Below are 20,569 nucleotides of genomic sequence, written 5' to 3'. Positions count from 1 at the left end.
ATAGATGGGGAAACAGTGGAAACAGTGTCAGACTTTATTTTGGGGGGCTCCAAAGTCACTGCGGATGCTGTTTGCCACCATGAAATTAAAAGATGCTTACTCTTGGAAGGAAAGTTATGACCAACCTAGATAGTGTATTAATAAGCAGAGACATTACTTTGCCAACCAAGGTCTGTCTAGTCAAGGCTATGGTTTTTCCCATGGTTATGTATGGATGTGAGAGTTGGACTGTGAAGAAAGCTTATCGCCGAAGAACTGATGCTTTTGAACTGCGGTGTTGGAGAAGACTCTTGAGAGTCCCTTGGACTGCAAGGAGATCCAACCAGTCCATTCTAAAGGAGATCAATCCTGGGTGTTCATTGGAAGGACTGATTTTAAAGCTGAAACTCCAATACTTTGGCCACCTCATGTGACGAGTTGACTCACTGGAAAAGACCCTGATGCTGGGAGGGATTGGAGGTGGGAGGAGAAGGGGAAAACAGAGAATGAGGTGTTTGGATGGCATCACCGACTCGATGGACATGAGTTTGCATGAACTCCGTGAGTTGGTAATGGACAGGGAGGCCTTGTGTGCTGTGATTCATGGGGTCGCAAAGAGTCGGGCATGACTGAGCGACTGAACTGAACTGAACTGAAAGGTTTAATGAAAATATTGTGAAAAATATTAATACTGGCCAAATATTTGGCTATGTGTTCAGAGGCTTGGCTAATTTAAAAAGAGGACGTAGAGGGTTTGGGGAGAATACAGTTGTTCATTGTAATCACTAATGAAGTAACTATTAATAAATGGAAATTGTTGAAATCGGATGCCTAAAAATGACTCATGAGAAAATTTCCTGGGAAAATGGATATATTTATTCCCAGAAACCAGAACTGGGAACAAGTCAGTAGACAGATAATCAGCAGTTTCTGGAACTTTAATTGTGTGGGCAGCAACTTGGGACACAAAACCCTGGGTTCGCATTTCCACAGTGTTCGGCATCTGTGGAAGCACATGGCAGGAGGAATCAGGAAGCTAGAAGCCAGATAAGGGCCAGCTGGTCTGCTCTTATTTATAGAATAGGATTAAGTTAGTGAAATCTGAATGAACCCTATACTATTCACTCTCCTAAAATTAATTGATGAAATATAGAAAGAACAAAATCTGTTCCAGGAAATTTATAATGCCAGAGGTTTGAAACAGAGGAAGATGCAGTTTCCCAAGTGGTAGTGGCAAAATATCAGCTCAGGAGTTATGTGTTTCCTGTTGTAAAATAATACAGTTTTCTTATTTGACTATCAACCTGAAATGGGGTACTATATTTAACTTCAGGCATAATTGTAATGTTATCAATTCATTATCTCCAGCACTGGATTTTAGTGATTGTTTGTGATCTCATCATATCACTATTTATACTCCATCAATCTTTGAGTTATTTTTATAAATTTGCTTACTAGTTTTGGTAGGGAGAATAATGGCCCCTTAAATGTATTCATATATCTTGTGAATATGGTATTTTACATAGCCAGAGTAATGCAAGTAGTAATGGATTAAAGTTGAGTTGCTAATCAGTTGATACTAAACAGAGAGATCATCAGGTGAGCCCTATGTATTTATAAACATTCTTGAAAATGAAAGAGAAAGGTGGAAGAGTAGACCGAGTCATATCAATAAAAGGAGGATTTTACCCACCATTGTTGACTTTGGAGGAAGTACTTTGGAGGAAGTGGGGCATAGTCTAAAGAATTTGTGTGGCCTCTAGAAAACAACAAACAAAAAGAAGACAAGTAAATAGGCTTTCCCCTAGATCCTCTGGGAAGAAATGAAGCACTGCTAGCACAGTGATTTTAGTTAACTGAGACTGTCTGACATTTGTCCTAAAGAATTATAATTAAATGTTATTGTTTAAGCCATATAGTATATACAGCATATGGCTTATTTGAAATAATTTGTTATAGCAATTATAAAACAACTAAGATATTAGTATATTCCTAAAGTCAGAAAACTTTCCACTCCTACATCTCAGATTTGGAGACATTAACGAAGAAGAATCGGCTTGGCCAAAAATCTGCAGCTGTTTCCCATGAGGGCTCAGCTATTGCTTATGTTTTGACATATGAAATTTGACTATTTCTTTTGATTGGAGATTAGGCACATGAGACCAACTTGGATCATTAAAATTCATAAGCAGGACTGTTTATAGAAGAATTTATTATTCGCCATTTAAATTTTTATATTTCAATGGCTGATGACTTTTTCCCTGTTTTTTTCATTATTCCTTCATGTTTTTAGTTATACAAACACTGTAGCTATTTTGTAAACATGGAGTGGGAGAAGGAAGAAGGATAAGACAATGAGAAAGAGAAGGAGCCTATGAAGGAAGAAATAAGAGAGAATGGCATGGTTGGAATAAAGTCCTTCTACCTCATGACTCTACAATAACTTGCTGTGTAATCTGATAAAATTATATTGAACTATTCTGGGTTTCAATTTCCACCTTTGTAGTTTGAGTACCTTGGATATAATAAACCCTACAGCTCATTTCTTATTTTATATTTTATCATGTTAGTAGTAAAAAGAAGTAAACAGAATATGATGAGAAGACTGAGAAATGTTTATAAGATGAGATTTTTGATGAACCTCTCATATTCTGCGTCTAATTTCCTAATTTCATGGATGTTTGAAAATCTTACAAAGAATAGGAAAATATTTATTTTTCATATACAGAACAGTACTTGTTCTGCATAAAGGTTAAATTTCCAGTTATCATTGTAATGTCTGTTACTACTTTCTATAACACTTGTATGTAAGAGAGAAGAATAACACTTAAAAAAAGAATGTCCAATTTTATTTCAATATACAATTGAAACATTCATTTTTTATGATAGTAAAGCTTTTTTGTGAGCAGTTAGATTCTGTTCTCTGTTGCTTAAGGAACCAGGTGCAACCTCACACCTGCTGAGCCTAGTTCCTTCTCATCTAAGTTTGTTGCCTGTCTTCTTATACAAATGGTGATAATTTGAACAGATTGAAAACAGTAATTGGGGTACAGGGATTTAGTCAATTAAAAAAGAGAGAGAAAATTTCCTGCAAGGTGATTATCTAAAGCCCAGAGGTGTTCTTTTCTCTAAAAATGTACAGTCACACACTGGTCTTCCATTTTAATACCCTTCATCCCTAGGTCTCATCACAGAAGCATTAATTTTATTCCTGCCTTCTTAAAACCACTCTTGTACATAATGCCTTTCAAGATGTATGGTCTGTGTTTACAGTGTGAATAAAGGTATTCAAATCTCTTGAGATTTTCTTTTAGAGCAAGGCTGTATGTAGAAGCTGTGGGCATCCAGGGAAAATTCTTGGCTAAAGAAAGAAAAATGTCTGGAGTAGGAGATGGCAACCTACTCTGTTGGACATGATTGAGTGACTGAACAGTAACAAAATCTAGTATTCTTGTCTGGAAAATTCCGTGGACAAAAGAGACTGGTGGGCTACAGTCCAAGGGGTCGAAAAGAGTTGGACACAACTGAGTGACTGAGCACAACCAAAATTAGTGCATAGTCCCCTAAATCTGAGCTTTCCAAAGCCCATTAACAGAAGCAATGACAATACAAATCTTAGTTGACACACTGCTAATAAATAAAAACATTCACAGCATATTTGGATGGCGGAATAAAGAGTTTATTAAAATCAAATTATTTGACTTTCCATCTATCTTTGGGAGAAGTGTGAAACCGTAAATTCTATCTACCATTCAATTTGAATTTCTCATTAACTTTGTAGGTTGACAGAGTTAATTTATCACCCCAAGTCTGAGGGTTAGCGAGGTAAAGAATTGCCAGTGATCAGGAAATATTAGAATACTTTTCAATGGAGCAGATTAAGATAACAGATAATCAGGGTACAGAATCTAAATTTCTCAAATGAATTTGGCTCTTCTACAAGTTAATCAGTAGAAACCAGATCTACAGGTTGGTCAGTAGCAAGATGAATGGAAACTTCTGCAGGGAAAATTAATTGGGTGCCAGAATCTGGATCCACAGCCCAGGGAAGGGGAGCCACAGATTCCATAGCCCAGGGGTCTGAAGACACGGGATCCACAGCCTGATGAGTAGCAGCTTCTGGATCCAGAGCTCAGGGAGCTGCAGCTGCTGGACTTACAGCCCAGAGAGCCACGGTGAGTTGTCTGGCAGGGACTGAAGAACGTGGAGGTCCTCAGGCCGTAGCAGGATGTCTGGCAGGGATGGGACACTACACGGAACGTCTGGGTCCTGATGGGCTCACAGCAGATCTCCTGACTGTAGAGAGAGGAGCCCAGCTGGCAGGAGCTGCGAGGGCAGAGGTCAGTCCTGTAGACCAGGTTGCTGGGGAAGGAGGAGCCACAGGAAGAGCCTGAGTAGCGCAGGTGGTCCCCGAGGGAGCAGGAGGAAAAATTTCTGGAACAGTTGTAGGACATGTTGACAGGAGATGTGTGTTCAGCTGAGCTACAGTGAGAAGATTCTGAGTTTGAATGTAACCTTCTGGACAGATGTGCTTATATATACTCTCAGCAGTAGGTGTGGTAACCTACAGGGTCATTTTTTCCATATTTGTGTTCCCTTGTTTACATGCGTGTAACTTAGCAATCTTCTCCGTAATTGTAGTTGGAATGGTTCTCCCTATATTGTATTTATGGATGCTATAATTTTGGTGTTATAGCCAAGGCAAATGAACTACACCTATGTTAGAAATGCTATGACTGTTTCACACTAATGCTTATTCCATCATAGTCAAGAAAGCCTTTCTGTTTCCTCTTGCCATAATCTTTGAGTGTTTTGCTTCTGCCAATGAAGACAAAATGTTTTTCTCAAATGGCAGTTACATAAGATAAAATTATTTTTCTTCTTTGTCAACAGATCAAGGGTGTAACTTAATCTTTAACAAAGAACCTACTAAATACTGACTTTACTTGTTTCCATATCTTCTCAGAGGATGAGATGGTTGGATGGCATCACTGACTCAATGGACATGAGCTTGGGTAAACTCCGAGAGTTGGTGATGGACAGGGAGGCCTGCCGAGCTGTGGCCCATGGGATTGCAAACAGTCGGACACGACTGAGTGACTGAACCAAACTGAACTGATATCCTCTCATCCTCCATTATTGCCCATCTATTACATTCTGTTACACACGTGTCTCAGATACAATGGAGAGGAAAAATTATCAGCCAGGACATTTTTTTTGAGTACCATTGATGGCTAGAACCAGAGAGAAACCTGCACATCTATTTAGAGACTTGGTGACAGTGAGGGACAGAACCAAGACAGAGTCACAAGGGAAGGCCAGTTTGGACCCTTATGAAAAGAATCAAAGAGCTAAGAAATATTGAGATGAGAGAAGGAAACAGTTGAGTTTCAGATTCAGTGGACCTGATATGAGACCTGTAGTCTTAACAGATTGTCATCTGTACATGTAGAAGCCCTAAAAATTTCCTTCTCAGATCTCCATCTACAGGAGGCTTGATTGACCAAGAACCCCCCCACCCCGGCCGCCCCTACAACTCCATGCTATGGTCCGAAATCTAATACTGCATTGGTAGGAAAGCCTCTCTTTCCATAGGGCTGCTCCTAGGCAATGACAGGAGAGATACTAGAAGGCCTCCCTCTTAGGACACATGAGATCCTTTGCTGGCCAACAATTGAGGATCTCCAATGGTCTTGAGAATCTGTCCACAATCTATGGCTGCCGGGGGCATGTCTGTCTTTCTTCACTCTGATGAGACTCTCATGGAAGTCTGACAAGTCTCTTAGCCTTCTTCCCCTCTTCCCCAACACTCTTCTCTCACAGCCATTTCCCAATGAGTCTTTGTATCTTTAAGTCCATCTCGGGCCCATTTCTGCTAAAGTCCATCTTCCAGTCATCTCAAACTTAGGCCAGTTCTACTCATTTCTTGAGTACTATTTCACATGTCAGATCATGCATCAACTTTGATAAATCCTAAACTATTGTTTAGATATGTTAGATAGTATCACCGACTTAATGGACATGAATCTGAGCAAACCCCAGGAGATAGTGGAGGACAGAGGAGCTTGGTGTGCTGCAGTTCTTGGGGTTTTTCCCAATCCCATTTTCATCTCCTTTTTTTCCTGAGATCCAATTATAAGCAAAATACACTATAAATTATATATATATAAATGCCTTTCACAGTCTTTTCCCTATATTCAATATTTTTGTCTTTTTTATGTTTTAGTTTGGGATTTCCCTCTATTCCATCTACTAATTCACTAACTGTCTGTTAAGTTCAGTCACTTAGTTGTGTCTGACTCTTTGTGACCCTGTGGACTGCAGCACAGCAGGCCTTCCTGGCCATCACCAACTCCTGGAGGTTGCTCAAATTCACGTCCATTGAGTCGGTGATACCATCCAGCCATTTCATCCTCTGTCACACCCTTTTCCTTCTTCCTTCAATCTTCCCAATGAACCCATCAGGGTCTTTTTCAATGAATCAGTTCTTTACCAATGAATCAATACTTTGCAAAGTATTGAAGCTCCAAAGTATTGGAGCTTCAGCATCAGTCCTTCCAATGAATATTCAGGACTGATTTCCTTTAAGGTGGACTGGTTTGATCTCCTTGCAGTCCAAGGGACTCTAAACAGCCTTCTTCAACACCACAGTTCAAAACCATCATCTATTAGGCAATGTTTAATCTACTGATAAAACATATCACTAGTTTTTCCAAATCAGTTATTATTTCATAAATTTCTAAACTTTCAGTGAGATTCTGTTGTCTTGTTTTCACTTTCTGCCCCAAATCCTCAAATTATCTTCAGTTCTGAAACACAGCTCTTCCTTGATAGCAATATTTCCCTGTTTCCTATTACAAAATTCATAACATAAGTAGTTTGATGTCTGATTTTCCCAAGACTATTATATGGATTATGGATTTTAGACTGTATTTTCTGGTGTTATATTTTGTTCCAGTTTTATTTTGTTATATTCAGTATTTTTAATGTTATTATTTTTGGTAAGTTTATAATAGCTTTAATTGAAAATAAAATAAGAAAATATTGCTGTCAACCATAACATTACATTTCCTTGAGTCTGCAGTATAGTTTAATTATTTTGTTTTAACACTGAATATTTTGTGAATGAACTTTGAAAGTAGCTATTTATACACTCAGAATATGACAAAATTTAGTAAACTTTGTTTTTAACCTTTGACTCTATAGTTAAAGAGAAGCTAAATATATATATATGAAAAACAGAAGAGAGAGAAAATATAAGTTAAATACATTAAAAGGAGGAAGGAAAAATGGTAGGGTGAGAACAGAAAGAGGAGAGAAAGCGAGAGATTTGTACACCCTGTAGAAGAAAAGAGAACTGGAAAAAAATCTTCACATATAGGCAGGAAACTGCAGCTCTGCAAATGCCAGGAAGTCAAAGCCTGTACAGAGAAAAACTAGATATATTCTAAGACAATAGAAACCCTGGATTGCTGTTGAGTTGCTAAGTCATGTACAACTCTTTGCAACCCCATGGATTGTGCACGCCAGGCTCCTCTGTCCTTCGCTATCTTCCGGAGCTTGCTCAAACTCATGTCCACTGAGTCAATGATGACATCCAACCATCTCATCTTCTGTTGTCGCCTTCTCCTGCTGCCTTTTATCTTTCCCAGCATCAGAGTCTTTCCCAATGTGTCAGCCTTCACATCAGGTGGCCAAAGTATTGGAGCTGCAGCTTCAGCAGATGATAAAAGGAACAACATATCAAAATTCATAAAATATACTAATGTTGATATTTTAATTATAAAGACATTAGGGAATAGGTAATAATTTGAGTGCAATAGAAAGAATTCCTAAACCTTCTCTGTGTTTCACTTCCAATTGTTTCCTTCTCTCACCATACCAGTATTTCTGTCTTAACTAAATAGACATGGGCAAGATTGATCTCCCCTGGATACTATTTCAGCTGAGCCTCTTTTTTGGTCATCTTCTCTTTACATACACAGAAAGCTGTCTTTATGTTCCTAGCCATTTCTCAGTCTCTTATTTTATCTATTTTTGGTCCCCATTGGATTACAGACGAACTGTATAACTGTGATCCTTGGTGTATTTTCTATTGCTGCCATAACAGATTACCGCTGAGTGATTTTGGAGAATGGGAGTAAATGTTGACAAAGTGGATCATTTCAGGAAAGCTTTGAAACTGTGCCTCTGATCCATCATACCAGAGGAAAATCCATCTTATTCCACACTCTTAGGAGGAAAACAGTCACCAGGAAAAACAGATGTAGACACATAGGAAGCGAGTTAGCATAAATCAGAAAGAAAGCTTTCCTGGTCATGACGCTTCCCTGGCCACAACGGGATGCGCATTAGTAGGAAACAGTCATAGCATTTCTGACATTGCAGTAGTTCATTGGCTTTGGCTGTAACAACCGAATTACAGCATCCATAAAAACAAATGCGAGAAACTATTCACCTGCAACTGCAATTACGGAGAAGACTACTGAGTTACACATATGCAAAGGAGGAGAGCTCAGCAGGCACCACGGTCCCTTGTTGTGCCACACCCACTGCTGGAAGTGTATAAATGCCACAGTGCAGGAGAGACATGCAAACTCAGAACCTTGTCACATAACTCAACTGAACTCACATCTCCTGTCAACATGTCCTACGGCCACTGCTCTGGAAGCTTCTCTTCTTGCTCCCTTGGGAGCTACCAGCGTTACCCAGGTTCCTTCTACCCCAGCAACCTGGTCTACAGCACTGACCTCTGCTCTCCCAGCTCCTGCCAGCTGGGCTCCTCTCTCTCCAGTCAGGAGACCTGCTGTGAGCCCATCAAGACCCAGACGTTCCGTGTGGTGTCCCATCCCTGCCAGACGTCCTGCTATCGCCCAAGGACCTCCACGTTCTCCAGTCCCTGCCAGATAACTTTCCCTGGGTCTCTGGGCTATAGGTCCAGCAGCTGCAGTTCCCTAAGCTCTGGATCCAGAAGCTGCTACTCAGTGGGCTGTGGATCCCGTGGCTTCAGACGCCTGGGTTATGGAATCTGTGGCTTCCCTTCCCTGAGCCGTGGATCTGGATTCTGCCGTCCAACCTACTTTCTGTCCAGTAGCTGCCAATCATCCTGTTACAGACCAACCTGTGGATCTGGCTTCTATCGTTCAATTTGTTGAAGGTCTAAATCCTTTTGCATATTGAGATCAAAGTCTCCCTCAATATAGCCATCCTTTTCCTTCTCACATTTACCACCAATCTTTATTCTTAAATCATCAGTTTCTTGCATCATCAACTTTTGATGAACTCTAAACTTAATGAATAACCCAATATAAAGTCCTAATACCTGTACTACTGGATTGAAAATATACTATTGGATTTTCATGGAAAAACATTTGAAAATGAAAATTTTAATCTAATAAATTTACATCATCTGGCATTGAAATATATTGTTTGTCTTATTATTTGCCTATAGTTTAATCAGGATTCTGGAATTTTGAATAAAGATCAATGTGCCTCTGAAACTGGATGTGAAAACACACATTTTGAAAGATGTTAGCAAATTTCCATTGTCATTGCATGTGTTTCCTAGTGGGAGCAATTATTTTCTGGAGGTCCATATTTTATTTGCCTCAATATCAGTGATATTTGCCTGAGGATGGAGGCGTGGATTTCTGCTAATAATGGAAAACAGAAAAATTGGTGTATAACTAGAAATGCAGACAACAAGAATACAGTATGATTTACAAGATGAGATAATACGTAGAAAACGTACTGAAAGTCTGGTATCTGAATGTAGGTTTTCAGCTAAGAGAAAAAATAAGCCTTTAAACAACTCCAAGGATAGATGTTTTGTTCTCTGTTGGTTAGCATCCTTCCCTGAGCCTGGTCCCGGTGCATGATCCTTTCTGAGCTATACCTATGAACATTGGTAAAGAGATTCACAATGATTTTAACTGGGGAGTAACTGGGTTAAAGAGTGAGTGCTAATTCTTTCCAGACGCATCTCACTCTTTGCAACCCATTGATTGTATCCTGTCAGATTCCTCTGTCCATGGGATTTTCCAGGCAAGAATACTGAAGTGGGTTGCCATTTCTTTCTCCAGGGGATCTTACTGACCCAGGGATCGAACCAGTGTCTCTTACGTCCTCTGAACTGGCAGGCAGTCTCTTTACCACTAGTGGCACCTGGGAAGCCCATTGGGTTAAGGAAATGTGGGATAACATCCCGAGGCTTCCTCAAGGCTTAACCTGAATTACTAACAGCAACACACATGGAGCAGTGTTGAATAAATATTTGTATCCTCTAGTCTTAGTCTGTATCCTTTTCCCCTAGTATCTTTTCCCCAGTATCCTTTTCCCAACTCTAAAGCAGAGCTGAAATCAACGCCTTGAGTACAGACTGTGTATTTGTCACAAGACACCAGGAAACTAGGGTTTTCCAGGTGGTGGAATGGTAAAGAACCTGCCTGCCAGTGCAGGAGACATAAGAGATATGGATTTGATACTTAGGTCAGGAAGATCCCCTGGAGGAGGGCATGGCAACCCACTAAGTGTTCTTGCCTGGAGAATCCCACAGACAGAGGAACCTGGTGAGCTACAGTCCATTATTGTACAGTCGGACACGACTGAAGCAACTTAGCACACATGCATGCACAGCATGCATCAGGCAAAAAGTATGGAAGACCATGGAAGGTGAAAGAATCAAAGAGAAAAAATCTTACAAAGGAATGTGTTTTTTGTTGCTGACTTTATGATGGGCAATGAGGACTTACTCTTTCAAGGTCTTTTTAGTAACATATGGTATGATTTTGGAATCGTCCACCCTTGGATCTGATCAAGAATCATTGATCCATCAACTTGTGCTTCCCATTGCTGGAATGCTGCCTGACTGTGTATTAATTTTCTGGAACCTCATTAAACATGTGAAAGGATTCATGTGTTCCTTTTGTGTTTCTGGCTGTGATCTCTGAGAACCCAGGTAGAGAGTGAAAGAAATGTTCTTTATGCAGGAGGGGATACTGCCAATGCAAAGAGGATAGAAACTTGGCATGCAATTGTTTCAGGAACCATAGCTGTGTCTGGGATCACAGTTGAAAGAATGACTATATAACGGAGAGTACAAGGGGGATCTGATACACAACTTGCATTTAATGCTCAAACATCCTTGTGAGAAAGACAAACATTCTGTGCTATAGACCATTCCAGACATGAGACAAAGAAAAGTCAAAAAGAATTAGAAATTTGCCCAAATTTGTTCATCAAAGATCTAGTAGAATCCCATCTCTTGAATCAACCTATTCTTGTCCTTTCCTGAGTTTTTTTTTTTTACCTACTTTTTTAAACTAACAGCCTTGAGTATACCTCCTACTATGGAGATTGCTTTATCTGAATAGACTTCAGCTCCTTTGGATCTAATTTCATTAGCCTTGTGAGCAGTATTCATAATAAAGAGAAAAACAAAAATAAATGTAGAGTTTAGGGAAAGACTGCTAAGGAAAAATGAGCTAATTTCTCTTAAAAAGATTTGCATTAACCATAATACTTAATAATAGACCGAGAGAAATACATAATTATCCCTCAGGAAGATATTGCTAGAAATTCTGAGTGCAATGACAAACCCTATAATATTCACTTTAATTATCATTATTAATGTCACATTAAAATGTTCCCTTCCTCAATAACTACCACTATGAACAAGAATAGTAAAAAATAAAACAAACACACAAAAAAATCTCTTTTTCACAGTCATACATACATAATTTTAATATCAGCAACCCCAAAATTGAAGGTGAGCTTACTGTTAATATTTTTTAAAAAAATAAGAGATAAAGGTGATTTCTATATAACTTGACAGATTTCTTCTCTTCCCTCTGAATTCCCCCAACATAAACACTGTCACTCCTAGAAGCTTTTCTCTGAAAATTAAAAAAGAAAAAAGTAAAATTGCCAAACCATGACATCTCGCTAATCTGTAAACTGCATTCCCGTTTTGGTGAGTCAGACTGAAGTATAGAACCATGGAGAAGTCCTTGAGAAGGGAAAAGTCCTGTAATCGTGTGTAGAAGTAACAGAATGTGGAATAAAGACTTCAAATCAAGCATGGAAGAAAGTACCCCCCGCCGTGTGTGCTTTGTTATATAAAATAACACACTAATGACATAAAAATCAACAACAAAAAAGGCACCAGCAAAATAAAAATACAAAGAGGTGGAAGAGGTGATTGATGAGGTAAGGAAAAGCAGGCCAGAAGAAACTACTCTGAGTATACACAAAAAATGCTTTAAAACTACAGCTTCTGCTTTGAATAGCAGAATATTACAGCATATTTGGATCCAATCTGCCTACAGTGCGGGAGACCTGGGTTCGATCCCTGGATCGGGAAGATCCCCTGGAGAAGGAAATGTCAACCCACTCCAGTATTCTCGCCTAGAAAATCCCATGGACTGAGAAGCCTGGTAGGCTACAGTCCATGGGGTCGCAAAGAGTTGGACACGACTGAGCAAATTCACTTCACTTCACTTCATGGGTTATATATTTACAGCAATTACAACAGTATTTTTTCTTCATGGGAATCTTACTTGATTATCTTTACCATGATGTGGTCCTTCAGCAAAATTTTTGTTTTTATTGTCACTGAGGCATCCAGTCATTTTATCTTTTATTTGAACTTTTTAAATAATTTTGCATTAGAGCTGCCAGAGTATTATGAACTTTCATTAGCTTTACATGGACTCTTTGGATTAGATAAAGAAATCAAATCACTATTGGAATTAATTCATTTTTGTTTTGAAGTATTTAACAATATTGACATAATACTGGCTTCATTAATCCTTAGTAAAGCTTTTCTTTTGTTAATGGAAGAGCGCATCATCAACTACTGCTTCATCTGTGCTTTTGTTGTTTGGTATGTGTGTGAGTGTGTATGTGTGTGTGTGTGTGTGTTTATGTGTGCATGTGTATGTTTTACTTGTACAGGAAAACTTAGGATTTAACATGGTGAAAACGATTTAGAGTAGTTATTTGACCTAAATGAAACCTATGCATCAGAGTGATATATGAGCAGAGTTTTTACAACTGCTGGTGATAAATAGGGCTTCCCTGGTGACTCAGAGGGTAAAGCATCTGCCTGCAATGCAGGAGACACAGGTTCAATCCCTGGGTCGGGAAGATCCCCTGAAGAAGGAAATGGCAACCTACTCCAGTACTCTTTCCTGGAAAATTCCATGGACAGAGAAGCCTGGTGGGCTACAGTCCATGGTGTCACAAAGAGTCGGACACAACTGAGCAACGTTACTTTCTTAGTGATAAATAATCATCTTTAGAAGTAATCTTTTTAAAACTTCTGTCTTTTGAAATAGATACTGATGCTTCTCCAGAGGCAATGGCAAGCCACTCCAGTACTCTTGCCTAGAAAATCCCATGGATGGAGGAGCCTGGTAGGCTGCAGTCCGTGGGGTCGCTGTGGGTCGGACATGACTGAGCGACTTCACTTTCACATTTCACTTTCACACATTGGAGAAGGAAATGGCAACCCACTCCAGTGTTCTTGCCTGGAGAATCCCAGGGACGGGGGAGCCTGGTGGGCTTCTGTCTATGGGGTCACACAGAGTCGGACACGACTGAAGTGACTTAGCAGCAGCAGCAGCAGCTTCTCCAGAAAAAGTGTCTCTTTGACTTTTCATCTGGTAAGTGATACTTCTGACCCCCATAGTGGAGAGTAAACGTCAAGAACTTGTTGTACAAGTCATATTTCACCATCAACTTGCTTTAAGAATAGAAACTAAGTACTCACACCTTTAAATTAAAATATGAACTTTTAGCTTTAGTTCAATGCTCCTAATAAGATATTCTTTTGCAAAGTCTGAAAAATAAAAATTCTCCCAAACAATAAAATAAAGAGTTGTAGACTTAAGCAGTACAATTTTGCAGCCAAGCAGCAAGAGCATTTAGATTAATCTTTATATGCTATGTGCTTCTGAACATAGTCGTGTCTGACTCTGCGACCTTATGGACGGTAGTCCACCAGGCTCCTCTGTCCATGGGATTTTTTTCAGGCAAGAATACTGGAGTGGGCTGTCATTCCCTTCTCCAGGTGATCTTCCCATCTCAGTGGTCTAACCTGAGTCTCTTGGCCCCCCACATTGGCAGATGGATGCTTTACCACTGCACCACCTGTGAAGCAAGTATATGCTGTGTACCACCCTCAGTTTTATGCCCATATTTTATGTACACCTAATCAGTAATCCTAAATTTCCCACTATCTCCACCTACTGGTAGCTTGGGGTCTATTATGGCATCTTGCAGAATGTGGAAACAGCCATAGCAGTACTGGCTAGGTTAGAACAAATGAACCTCTGCCAAGATCTGAACACGTGAGCTGTCCTACCACTGTATTTAAGTGTAATGTGTTTTCTATGATCCCTCAGCAATGAAAGGAGTAGTTCTATTTTTTTCAGGCAGAGCAAAGAATAGGATATGGCTTGTCTTCAAATTTCACACTGGTTAAAGTAAAAACTGTTAACCCTGTATGCATCTTAAAAGCACTCCACCAGATGAAACCAGAGCAAAAGCAAAGTGGAAGTTTCCTAAGCCAATTATCACTTATGTTAACTCAATTATTCATTACATATAAAAACTGAGAAATCTAAGACAATTACCAAGTGGGACTGGATGCTGAGACAAACAGAATAAATCAAGACATACCTGTGGGTGAGAATCTAGGTCATCTGTACCTTTTAGTAATATTGTCCTTGACTTAATGGATAAAAGTTTGGAGCATAACTGCTGATTCAGGTATGATCAGCTTCCTAAACATTTAGTTAACTCTTGTAACATGAGAATATTTGCATTGTTTTTGAGTGTCATTTTTCTTTTGTTTGTTTTTTCTCTAAGTAAATGTTATCAACAGAACAACTTAAAAAGTGGTTGCAAAAATAGATAAATAAATAAAACACTAAAAAAAGAAATGGCAAAAATAAAAAGATTTAAAAAAATAAAGCAAAAAAAAGTGGTTGCAAACCAACTGTATTAACGATTGTACAAAAAATGCTGCACTTACTTCTAATAAGTATTGGGATGTATTAGATGTTTTCAATTATAAATCAATTAGACATTTCATTTGCTTTCTTATGAAAGCAGTAAATCTGGGGCAACTGAAATTCTCACCAAATCTAACTCACTAACTTCTTACTGAATATATTATTTTAGAATCTATCTATGAGTAATCTTCATTCCAAAATTATGTGATGTAGTCAATTTAATATACCTTATAATTTATAATTATTTATATAAAAATATTCACGTTTCTAACCCCCTACAAAACCAAAGATCACAGTTACTTGTCTGTAGTCTTAAAATGTAATTTCAGATTTTACCATATTAACAGAATGTATTTACTCCTTCTGTATTAACAGAAGGGTAAACATGAAAGATGAAATAATTTCTTCCAAACCTAAAGGACAGTGAAAAATTCCACTTTTTAAATTGAGAAAATTTAAATTATGAATACAAGATGCAGAAAAATACAGCCAGATATTTAGAATTAGATTTAATGACACATCCTAAGTTGCTTCAGTTGTGTCCAACTCTTTGTGACCCTATGACCTATAGCCTGCCAGGCTCCTCTGTCCATGGGATTCTCCAGACAAGAATACTGGAGTGGGCTGCCATACCCTCCCCCATTGAAGAAACAAAGCAAACAAAATGATAAAACCAATATGTGTATGTCATATACCATACTTTATTTAAACTTACATTTTTTCTACTAGTAAAATTTGAAATAGATGCATTTGGGGAAATAACCAGGAGAAATAAACAGGAAATAAATGTGCTTCAGTATCACGTGTCTATATAGCTACAAGGTAGTAGTTATGGCACCTTTCTTCAGCTAATACATTTTCAGTTACTGGTATTCAAATTATTCCTAATCTATAGTAGGTAACAGTAGAAGTCAAATTTATAAGCTAAAGGTAAAACAAAAGGCCAACAGATAGTGTAGATCTCAATATAGTAAGTATTGCATTACAATTCTAGATGTAGTAGGTATTGTATTCAAGTATGATATTAGTAGAAGCCAGATCCACAGGTCGGTTGGAAACAAAGAGATCGGCCACTCCTAGAAGAGAAGAAGGTCGGACGGTAAGAGCTGGATCTACAACTTAGGGATGAGAAAATGTTGGGGCTGTGACCCACGGATTGGAAACCACCGGATCCAAAGCCCAGAGATGGGAAAACATGACCAACAGATTGAAAGTTACTGGAACCGAAGCCCAGAGACCCAGAGCAAGTCGTCTGGCAGGGACTGAAGAACGTGGAGGTCCTCGGGCGGTAGCAGGACGTCTGGCAGGGACTGGACACCACAGCCTGGGTTCTGATGGGCTCACAGCAGGTCTCCTGGCTGTAGAGAGAGGAGTCCAGCTGGCAGGTGCTGGGAGAGTAGAGGTCAGTCCTGTAGACCAGGTTGCTGGGGAAAGAGGAGCCACAGGAGGAGCCTGAGTAGCGCAGGTGGTCCCGGAGGGAGCGGGAGGAGACGTTTCCAGAGCAGCAGTTGTAGGACATCTTCGCAGGTGATGTGAGCTGCGATGGGAAGGTTCTGAGTCTGAATGTCACTTCTTGGACAGGGGCGTTTATATATCCTTATCATCGGCTGTGTCATCCTCGTGGCTCATAAAAACAAGTTACCATCATTTTAATTAAATCCAAAAGATCAGCGTAGTTATACACATGGAGTGTTTGTGGTTTTACAGCTAAAGAGTATAATCATGTTTGTGCCTTGAAATTCAGGTAATAGTATGGAATCTTCAAAGCTCTTAGTCACCCTTTTCTACCAAAGTCACCAAGCAGATCACTCAGAAAACTTTAGAGGCAGTGACTGGGCTGAGGGAAGCTGACTTAATTAAAAATAATTGAATCCCCTTTCACAATCTGTCTCGAAATTGTCGCCATCTGGAGAGCAAAGTTGCTAACTGATCCACTCAAAGTCTTTTTTTAAACAAGAACATACATTGATTGTTACCAGGAAGTGGCAGGTTTACCTTATGGGTAATGCCATAAGGAAATTGTAATGGTATCACACAAGATGTATGACAATTTTTTTCATTGAACCTCAATTTTAATGGCTTTCATGAAATATTAAATGAGAGATCCCCTTGTTTCTGATGCTTCTGCTTAAAACTGTAGGCAAACTAGTAAGAGTCCATCTTAGCTATTCAGCCTTTTACGTGTGTGTGTGTTTACCATGGTGTGTGCCTGCTAAGACGCTTCAGTCGTGTCCGAATCTTTGCCACTCTGACTATAGTCCACCAGGCTCCTCTGTCCGTGGGATTCTCCAGGCAAAAATATTGGAATGGATGGTCATGCCCTCCTCCAGGGGATCTTCCTGACACAGAGATCGAACCCTGGGTCAGGCATCTCATATACTGGCAGGCAGATTCTCTTCCACTAACTCCACCTGGGAAGCCTGTGTGTTTACGGTGGAATGAGTTAAATATTATGAATACCTTTATATTGTTTTGGAAAGTTAGAGGATATTCACCTAAGATACTTTTAGAGACATCAAAAATAAGAACAAAACATGTGACAAAAATACCCAATGTATTTCTCTCTCTGCTCAGAGGCAATGTTTTCCACCAAAAGGACTCCCTAGAATCTGGAAAATGCCTTCGTTTTAAAGAAATTTTATAAGGTATTCTCCTTGAAGTATTTGACCAAGGTAGCCATCTTAAGGAAATTCTTCCTCTGCCTCCAAAAGCAACACACATGACTTTGACTTAAACTGTTCTCAGGTGTTTCTGACAAGTCTCACACAATCTCTAAAGCAGTGGTCACTTTTTGTTGTTATTCTATGACTTGTATTCCTCTTCTGTGCAGCAGGGTAATGAAGATTGACACCTTGAAGAAGAGAGATTGAGATGCGTTATCTTCCTGTGGCTTCTACGCTGTGTGATTTGTTCGTATCACAGGAAAATAATTTCTCTTCTACTTTTGAACAAAGTACTTGTGGGAAAAATTTCCATTTCATTGAGAAAGGAATGTTCAGTATTATTTAATCTCTTATCTCATACCATATTCTTCTACAGAAATAGCTTATATGAGTGGATGATATTGAAGCAAGCAAATTCAATCTAGCTGAGTGAAATATTTATATGGATGTTTTGATGTTATAAACAAAACAGGAAGGTTTGGAATCTACTAGAAAGCAATTTTCTATTCATAATTAAGAAGCCTGATAAATAAGAACTGTTTATTTTAAAAACAGAGCACAAACTATATTGCCTACCAAATATATGGAATATGACTGAAGACCAATTTGTGTACTGAAAACATTCAAGGTCATAAAGTTTACAATTTAGAAGGGAGTTTAGCAATTATCTTCAGTACTCTGCCCTGTTGGAATCCCATTTACAATATCTTATCAGATGGATATCTAATAAGTGCCCCCAAGATGGAAATCTCAATTACCTGCAAAAGTACCTTGTTTTAGATTTTTAGTTGAATCTTTCCTAAAAACTTCCACTTAGTAATTTCAAATCTTCATAGAATGAGTCTCAGTTCATTTCTACTGGATGATATATCAGTTTTTGAAGATGGATGTCTTAAGAGATTTGCCCATCACCACAGGTTATTTTAAGCTATTCACTGTACACATATGCTGCTGTATTTACAGTTAAGCAATGATGAACTTTATGGGAGAGTCTAGAAAAAATACTTATACTAGTTCTCTATGCAGAATATATAAACAAAAATATATATAAATTTATATATATGTGTGTGTGTATATATATATATATAATTTAATATATTTACCATATCAGAGGTAAATTCAAAAGGATTCATTCTCTTTTTCACATTTTCATATATTTTGGAACTCTCTACCCTCATTTCAATCTACAAAGGTCATTTGTAATTACGAATTTTTCTAACTTGATCTTTCTTTGAAGTTTACAGGTAGTAGGCATTTTCCTTACTTCTTGATTTTATCTACCTTCTTTGGTAAAAATCCCACCCTATGAGAGAAAATTAAGTGACTAAAGGTTCATTTTTTTAATGTATAGAGCTTATTATTTTGTTCTCAATGACGTCAACACCACTAAAAATGACTTAAACTTTATGCGGAGATTTTTTTTGAAAATTAAATTTATTGATGCAATCTCTCAAGAAGCAAGTCAACTTCAGAATAAGGTTTCTTAAGCATTTTTATAATGGAAACTTCAAAGCACTGCTGAAAATATGGATCTCTTATTCTTAAATCAAAAACTCATGCATACAAGAGCAGCTTGGGTACTTATGCTATAAGAAAACTAGAACATAAATGTGTTAGATGCTCATTTAACATTTGTACCAATTAAGGATCATAAATGGGTTATTTCTTCTATAAGGTACACAAGATTTGGGATGTAAAACAGACATTCATTTTTTTCCCCTCTATTCCTAAACTTGGAACAAAAGGAATGTTCCCTCCTGACTACAAAGTACTTTTTAGAGCTTTAAACACAATAAAGTTCTCACTGTGTTAGCCATTCAATACTCTATCTTGAAGGATAGGATGACTAAAACCCCAATCTTACAGGTACAATTATGGTGCAACCAAAGTCACCTGACCAAGCTAGATGAATGAGAAATAACATTTTTGCTTCATGAACAACTGCTTTGAAAATCTAATGAAATTCTTTCATTTAAAAGTCTGTAATCATAAAAAAGGTCTTTGAAGGTTAATGCATTTCATTTTGACTGGAGCCTAATTAAGCTTTCTTATTAAAATGAACGCATGCTATTACACCCATTGCTAGAGTATTTAAGTATCCGGTGTAGAAGGTAACATTCACAGTTTCAAACTTCCCTTTGCAACTCAGCTGAACTCAGAACTCCCGACAACATGTCTTTCAACTGCAGCACGGGAAACTTCTCCTCCCGTTCCCTTGGAGGTTACTTGGGGGTCCCAGTTTCCACCTGTCAGTCTTTCTACCCCAGCAATGTTGTCTACTCCCCCAGCACTTTCCAAATGGGCTCCAGTCTCTACCGTGGCTGTCAGGAGAACTTCTTTAGGCCCATCAGCTTCCAGACACCCTGTGCTGTGACCAGACCTTTCCAGACATCCTGTTCCCATCCACAGAATTTCATCTTCCACAGTCCTTGCCAGACAACTTACACTGGATCTCTAGGGCTTAGAAATATTGGCATTGGGTCTTTTGGTTGTGGAAATACTGGCTTCCAGTCTCTGGGATGTGGATCCAACTTCTACTCCCCAGCTTACATTTCCTCCAGGAATTGCCGGTCTTCTTGTTACTAACCAGCCTTTAGCTCACGCTTATGTGAATCAACTTTCTGAATGACTCCAGTCACCTCATGGTTATATCTATGCTTTATGAAGTTTAAACCCTCGGCATCTCCAACATGTTTGATAACTGACCATCTTCATCACCGGGGCTTGCTATCACAGTCCTTCTGGACTTATACAATTCAGTGTGGACAAAGTAATCTTGACTTTGTAATCAGACATATGAGATATGTCTTGAATTTTCATTCCTGAGCCAAAGTTCAGAATCATTCTTGTTGCTGTCTTTCTCAGAATCCTCTTTTACTACTTTTCTCCTAAGACTTTTTCACTTGTGCA

The 20,569-nt window shown here is 38.7% G+C and overlaps 4 protein-coding genes across 4 annotated transcripts; 2 read left to right on the top strand and 2 right to left on the bottom strand.

The window, feature by feature from the left end:
- Nucleotides 1–3,953: 3,953 nt before the first annotated feature.
- On the bottom strand, nucleotides 3,954–4,433 carry LOC129550164 (keratin-associated protein 13-3-like). Its single transcript, XM_055417636.2, has one exon. It carries the CDS (start codon nucleotides 4,431–4,433, stop codon nucleotides 3,954–3,956), a length of 480 nt encoding a protein of 159 aa, XP_055273611.2.
- A 4,191-nt stretch (nucleotides 4,434–8,624) lies between these two features.
- On the top strand, nucleotides 8,625–9,134 carry LOC129550153 (keratin-associated protein 13-1-like). Its single transcript, XM_055417624.2, has one exon. The coding sequence runs from the start codon at nucleotides 8,625–8,627 to the stop codon at nucleotides 9,132–9,134; it is 510 nt and encodes a 169-aa protein (XP_055273599.1).
- Nucleotides 9,135–16,020: 6,886 nt separating this feature from the next.
- LOC129550143 (keratin-associated protein 13-2-like) lies at nucleotides 16,021–16,527 on the bottom strand. The gene has a single exon (XM_055417618.2). The coding sequence runs from the start codon at nucleotides 16,513–16,515 to the stop codon at nucleotides 16,021–16,023; it is 495 nt and encodes a 164-aa protein (XP_055273593.2). The 5' UTR covers nucleotides 16,516–16,527.
- Nucleotides 16,528–19,831: 3,304 nt separating this feature from the next.
- Nucleotides 19,832–20,245, top strand: KRTAP15-1 (keratin associated protein 15-1). Its single transcript, XM_088836292.1, has one exon. It carries the CDS (start codon nucleotides 19,832–19,834, stop codon nucleotides 20,243–20,245), a length of 414 nt encoding a protein of 137 aa, XP_088692418.1.
- The last annotated feature ends 324 nt before the right edge of the window (nucleotides 20,246–20,569 follow it).

The sequence above is a fragment of the Moschus berezovskii genome, chromosome 1 (genome assembly GCF_049115385.1).
Source record: "Moschus berezovskii isolate FMDL1 chromosome 1, NW_MosBer_1.0, whole genome shotgun sequence".
Taxonomy (NCBI): domain Eukaryota; kingdom Metazoa; phylum Chordata; class Mammalia; order Artiodactyla; family Moschidae; genus Moschus; species Moschus berezovskii.
The sequence above is the reverse complement of the archived record's forward strand: the minus strand, read 5'-3'. Positions and strand labels throughout refer to the sequence as shown.